At 40.2% G+C, this 6000-nt stretch overlaps 1 protein-coding gene across 1 annotated transcript in view; it reads right to left on the bottom strand.

The window, feature by feature from the left end:
• Positions 1 to 824: 824 nt before the first annotated feature.
• Positions 825 to 6000, bottom strand: part of LOC129692922 (cytochrome c oxidase subunit 7B2, mitochondrial-like) — a 128892-nt gene continuing 123716 nt past the window's right edge. The window contains exon 4 of the mRNA XM_055629462.1: positions 825 to 1116. Within this exon, the coding sequence (XP_055485437.1) occupies positions 825 to 1064 (240 nt within the window). The 5' untranslated portion in view covers positions 1065 to 1116. The remainder of the gene's footprint in view (positions 1117 to 6000) is intronic.

Genomic DNA, 6000 nt, shown 5'->3' with positions numbered 1-6000 from the left:
TAGCCAAACTTTGGGCAGAGTATAGGGAATCTTATGAAAGCAGGAGGGAGATGAAAGACATGGTGTGACAGATGTCACAAGGAGAGCTACAGAGCAAGAACAACAACAACAACAAAACAATGAGCACAGGAGTCTTTTCTGAGACTGATAATCCAACCAAAGACCATTCATGGAGATAACCTAGATCCCCTGCACAGATACATCCCAGGGACTGTCTCTGTCATGAACTCAGTGGCTGTCTTTTTGACCACATTCCCCTGAGGGGGAAGCAACTTTACCAGGTCACAGAGGAAGACAATGCAGCCAGTCTTGATGAGACCTGAGAGTCTAGGGTTAGATGGAAGGGGAGGACCTCCCCTATCAGTGGACTCGTGGAGGGGCATGGGAGAAGAAAGAGGGTGGGATTAGGAGGGGATGAAGGAGAGGGCTACAGCTGCGATACAAAATGAATAAATTGTAATAAATAAAATTTAAAATGTTTTCTACATACACACACAAAACAGGGCAGTTACTGACAAAACAATATGCATTGGTTACAACTTAATTAATTTCTAAGTTATGTATGTATGAATGCCTACTGAAGACAGATAACTAGAATAAAATTATACTTTCAAAGATACTGTATCCACACTCTCCAGTATTTGTAGCTACTGTTAAGTGTGTTAGTTCCAGGAACAAAATGATACTTTCTGATAACTTGTTAGTACTTTTACATTAATTTTATTTATTATGTTATACTATATTTTAATAAACAGAAGAGCATTTCCATGACATATTTGTTTTGAGACAATTCTCTATTATTGTATGTGGGATAGCTACTAAGATTACTTCCATTCTTTTGGGGTAACTCTGCCAACAGGAGATAGGTTCCATTCTATTCCCATTTGTGTCATATAAAACACATATCCAACAAAACAGAAAGTAGATCCACTAATTAGCACCACATTGCCATATTTATCATGAAAGTCCATTGAGGGCTTTGTATGGGTCTGTCTTCCCAAAACTTTCAGGGTGCTTCGAATCTTGAGATGGTTTAGTGCATATCTGGCCAAAGGAAACATCATGACCTATGAAGGGATTACTATTGATTGCAGAGATAGGTCTATTTCCAGAGATCTAGAAAACAAAAATAAGACAAAACATAAGGTAACCTCAGCAATGACATCTGATCTGAATTCAGTTCCTCCTTCATTACAGTGTTTCATGTAGGGCCACAGACCACCGGGAACAGTTATGATGGTTCATTTCTGTGAGAGGAGAGGAAGGGATGGAGGGAGAGAGAAGGAGGAGGAGAGGGAGTAGGAGGGGGGAGAGAAGGAGGAGAGAGAAGGGGAGAGGGAGGAAAGAACACCCATGTGGAAGCCAAATTTCCAGGGCAGTCAGTCTTGTACCTTTTCCCAATTTAGTTTTTGGGACAAAGGTTGATGACTGCATCTCCTCATGGTTTCATCTAGACTGTCTAGCTCAGAGCCCAGGATCTACAGTCCTCACATTGCTGGGATTAGACATGTGCATGGCCATATACAGCATTTATACAGCTGCTAGGGATATGAACTCAGGTCCTCTGGCTAATGAAGTAAATGCTTCCCGGTAAGATGGCTCCCAAACCCAGGAATGTGACTATGACATCAAAATGTATGGATTCTAATTTCAGCTAAGGTACTGCTTGACTGAAAAAATATGAGCAGTTATGGAAAAATCCCATTGTTTCTCCTTCACTGTCAAGCTGGTAACAATATGGTGAAGATTGCGTGTGATAACACAAAATAACAACACAGCAGACGGTGTTAAATAGTTCGTCCTCATCAAAAGCATGCAAAGGCTTTTCCATGTGCAGAATCCACGCTTATCAAAATGCCCAAGACAGTTACACAGAACCATTTGTCACACATCACACTAGTTGAATAGCTCATCGAAAACCTACTGAACATTCTAGCTTTCTGTCAGGATTATAAACCAATCACAGCATGTGTCACATTTCTTTCTGCTGTTCTCTTATTTCTTCCTGTTTGGTCATTTGGAAAGAACAGTATCAGAGAATAATTTACAATAACTATGTCTTTGCCTCATGTCTGCTGCTTTGTAACCGACTTCATTATTTCCCACATTGAGAAGCTGCAATCCAGAAACTTTGGCTTTACTGACACTGATTGCACACAATCATAACATAGTTCATTTTTTAGATATTCCTGTATCTATGATGCTCTTCCATCTACATTTTCTTCTAATAAATTGGCTTTTGAGGTTAAGAATTTCCCTTTAGAAATTGCTCTCTAGTATTTACTTAGCATTGCATTCCATTAATAAAATATTGCTGTAACATTTGAATATAAGATCTCATATATTTGACCCTGTGATTTCTGCTTTGTGGGGACATTTTAGAAATCTGTGGAACTTTTAAGAGGTAGAGCCTTGCTGGGAGAAGCAAATTTCTAGTGTGTACAACTTTGAGATTTCCCCCAAGATCTTTTTCCGATCTCATGTTCTTGTCCTATTTTCCTGTCTCATCTGTGTCCTAATTTGCCCAGGTATAAGATCTATTGCCAATTTGTATTCCTGTCACCAGGACTTCCTTACAATAATGAAGCATAACCCCGAAACTCTGGTCCACAATAAATTCTTCCTTGTATGTGTTAGAAATTCTGTTATGAAAAAATATATATATATAAGTAATACAACTGCAATCTTCTCATTCCTCCTTCCTGCTGGTATCAGCAACATCTGCCTTGTGTATATTTTGATTTATGAAGCAAATGTGAAAATTAAGAATCCACTGATTTTAAGCCTTTTCCACATTGTTAAATTCTATTTGGTAATTCTATAATGAATTTGTATAATGATAATGTATGATCATGTATCCTTAGCTTAGTATCGAAACAACTAAATATGTGCGTTCTAACAACCATACAGAAGCATACAATGGACAGTTTGATAATATTCAAAAAGAAATGTTTCTCACAATATACATTTTCTGATGAAAAAAGACCACAAAAAGGTGGATTTCTCTAGGTAATAAGAACAAAGTAAAAGTTCTTCCACCCTTGCATCAATAAAATGAAGGGAATATGTTCTGAGTAAATATACACAAACAAAATGTAGTGTTCTGTCAGATAAAAAGGCTGTGCAAAGGGTGGGACAAGATGGCTGCGCCAGGAGAACAGGGCATCTGAGGAGTCGGAAAACATTTCCTGTACAGTGACCAAGAGACTGTAACCTGGGCCATAAAACAACAGCGATCGTGTTTTTCAGGTGAGAGGAAACCCCCACGGCGTGGGAATCGGTCTGTACCACTCTCAGGTCCCCCAGCCAGAACCCGGAAGAGATCCCGGGTCGCGCAGGTACTAGGTCCCCAGACCAGAGCCACATGCCTGCGCGTCCTGATCACCTTCCCAGGCTGATCAATGGGCACAAAATCACCAGAGACTGGGAGTCCCAGTCACGAGAGAATCCACAGGGAAGAAAGGAAGCTGTACTGACTTAAATCACCCAGTCCTTCCCTGGAAAAAGTCTTGCAGACCAGTGGGGCCCAGCCACCATCACTGAGCTGTGCTCCAGACACAGGCAGTTTCTGCGCACCAGCTAGCTAGCAGAGACTGAGCGGTGCACCCCAGGGCAAAAAAGAGACTGGGAGTCCCTGTCTCCAGAGAATCCACAGGGAAGGAAGGAAACTATACTGACTCAAATCACCCAGTCCTTCCCTGGAAAAAGTCTCACAGACCAGCGGGGCCGAGCCGCCATCACTCAGCTGTACTCCAGACACAGGCACAAACAGTTGCTATGTGCCAGATGTCCAACTGTGTCACAGCAGCAGATCATTAAATTTACAGCAAAAAACCCAGAAACAGGGCAGCTGTCTTCAGGACTTCCTGGGTGAGAGGAGAACCCTCTCAACTAACAAAGACCACAGTTACCACTCAGGTCTCTATCCCTGAGTTGAGCAGCAGCAACTCCTGAAAAAACGCCAGCCATCCAGGGACTACATCCAAAAGGCTGAGAAGACTTCCTTCAAGAAAAACCAGCTTTCTGCCAAGGGGATTCTCTCCACCACAGGATCCCCAGAAACCACCAGAAAATAACTCCAAACACCTAAGATAACACAGTGGGTAGAGGCCAGCGTAAAAGCTCAAGCAACAAAAGACAGAGCAATATGGAATCTCCAGAACCCAGTTACCCAGGGGCAAGTATCCCTGGACATCCCAGCATAATAGAAAATCAAGAAGATGACCTAACAACTATGCTCATGAAGATGATAACAGAGGAAACAAATAATATACGTAAAGACATAGAGGAAGACAAACTCAAACAGAATATTGCCATCCATAAAGAAATAGATGAAGTTGCAGTCAAACCGTTTGTGGCCTTTAGAAAGGAAATGCGTAAAGCACTGAATGAAATAAAAGAAACAGAGGTTGGTTCAAACAAACAGCTGAAAAAAGTGATGGAAAAACAGGAAAACACAGTCAGACAGGTGAAGGAAATCAACAAAATGGCTCAAGATCTGAAGACAGAATTGGAAAAATTAAAGAAAACACAAATGGAGGAAATTGCAGAGAGAAAGAACTTAGGTAAGAAAGCAGGAATTACAGAGGTTAGCAAAACCAATAGACTAGAAGAGATGGAAGAAAGAATCTCAGGTGTGGAAGATACAATGGAAGAAATCGATGTATCTGTCAAAGAAAATGTTAAATCCAAAAAATTCCTGACACAGACCATCCAAGAAATCCAAGACAATATGAAAAGACAAAACCTAAGAATAATAGGTATAGAGGAAAAAGAAGATTCCCTGCACCAAGGCCCAGAAAATATTTTTAACAAAATCATTGAAGAAAATTTCCCCAAGTTAAAGGAGAGGCCAATAAGAATACATGAGGCCTACAGAACGCCCAACAAATTTGACCAAAAAATAAAATCCTCCCGCCACATAATAATCAAAACCGTAAGTATACAGAACAAAGAAAAAATACTAAAAGCTGCAAGGGAAAAAGGCCAAGTAACATATAATGGCAAACCCATTAGAATGACACCTGACTTTTCAACAGAGACTATGAAAGCCAGAAGGGCCTGGACAGATATCATGCAGACCCTAAGAGAACACAGATGTCAGCCCAGGCTACTATACCCTGCAAAACTCTCAGTCCTCATAGACGGAGAAAACAAGATATTCAATAACAAAAACAAATTTCAACAATACCTACACACAAATCCAGCATTACAGAAGACACTGGAAGGGAAAATACAACCCAAGAAAATTAGCTTCTTTCAAGAAAAGACAGGAAATAATTAATCCTACTACAGCAAAACAAAAAGCAACCAAGCACACAACCTTATGAACACAGCCAACATCAATATCAAAGGATCTAACAGCCACTGGTCATTAATCTCTCTCAACATCAATGGACTCAACTCTCCAATAAAAAGACACAGATTAACAGAATGGATACGTAAACAAAGCCAGCAATCTGTTGTATACAAGAAACACACCTAAGGCACAAAGATAGACATTCCCTGAGGGTACAGGGTTGGAAGACGACTTTCCAAGCAAATGGACATAAGAAGCAAGCAGGAGTGGTCATTCTAATATCTGAAAAAATAGACTTTCAACCAAAATTAATCAAAAGAGATGGGGAAGGACACTTCATACTCATCAAGAGAAAATTCCACCAGGAAGACATCACAATCCTGAACATCTATGCCCCAAATACAAGAGCACCCACATTTGTTAAAGAAACATTGATAAAACTTAAACCACACATAGATCCCCACACACTAATAGTGGGAGACTTCAACACCCCACTCTCAACAAAGGACATGTCAACTAAACAGAAATTCAACAAAGAAACAATATCTCTAACAGAAGTCATAAATCAAAGGGACCTAACTGACATTTACACAACCTTACACCCAAACACAAAAGAATTTACCTTCTTCCCAGCACCTCATAAAACCAGTCATTTGGAGGTAAAGAAAGAAGAAATAGACAAAATCCTTAAAGAAACACAG

The sequence above is a fragment of the Psammomys obesus genome, unplaced genomic scaffold, assembly GCF_907164565.1.
Source record: "Psammomys obesus unplaced genomic scaffold, mPsaObe1.curated_primary_1811, whole genome shotgun sequence".
Lineage (NCBI taxonomy): Eukaryota > Metazoa > Chordata > Mammalia > Rodentia > Muridae > Psammomys > Psammomys obesus.
Note: the sequence above shows the minus strand (reverse complement) of the source record. Positions and strands in the feature narration are given on the sequence as shown.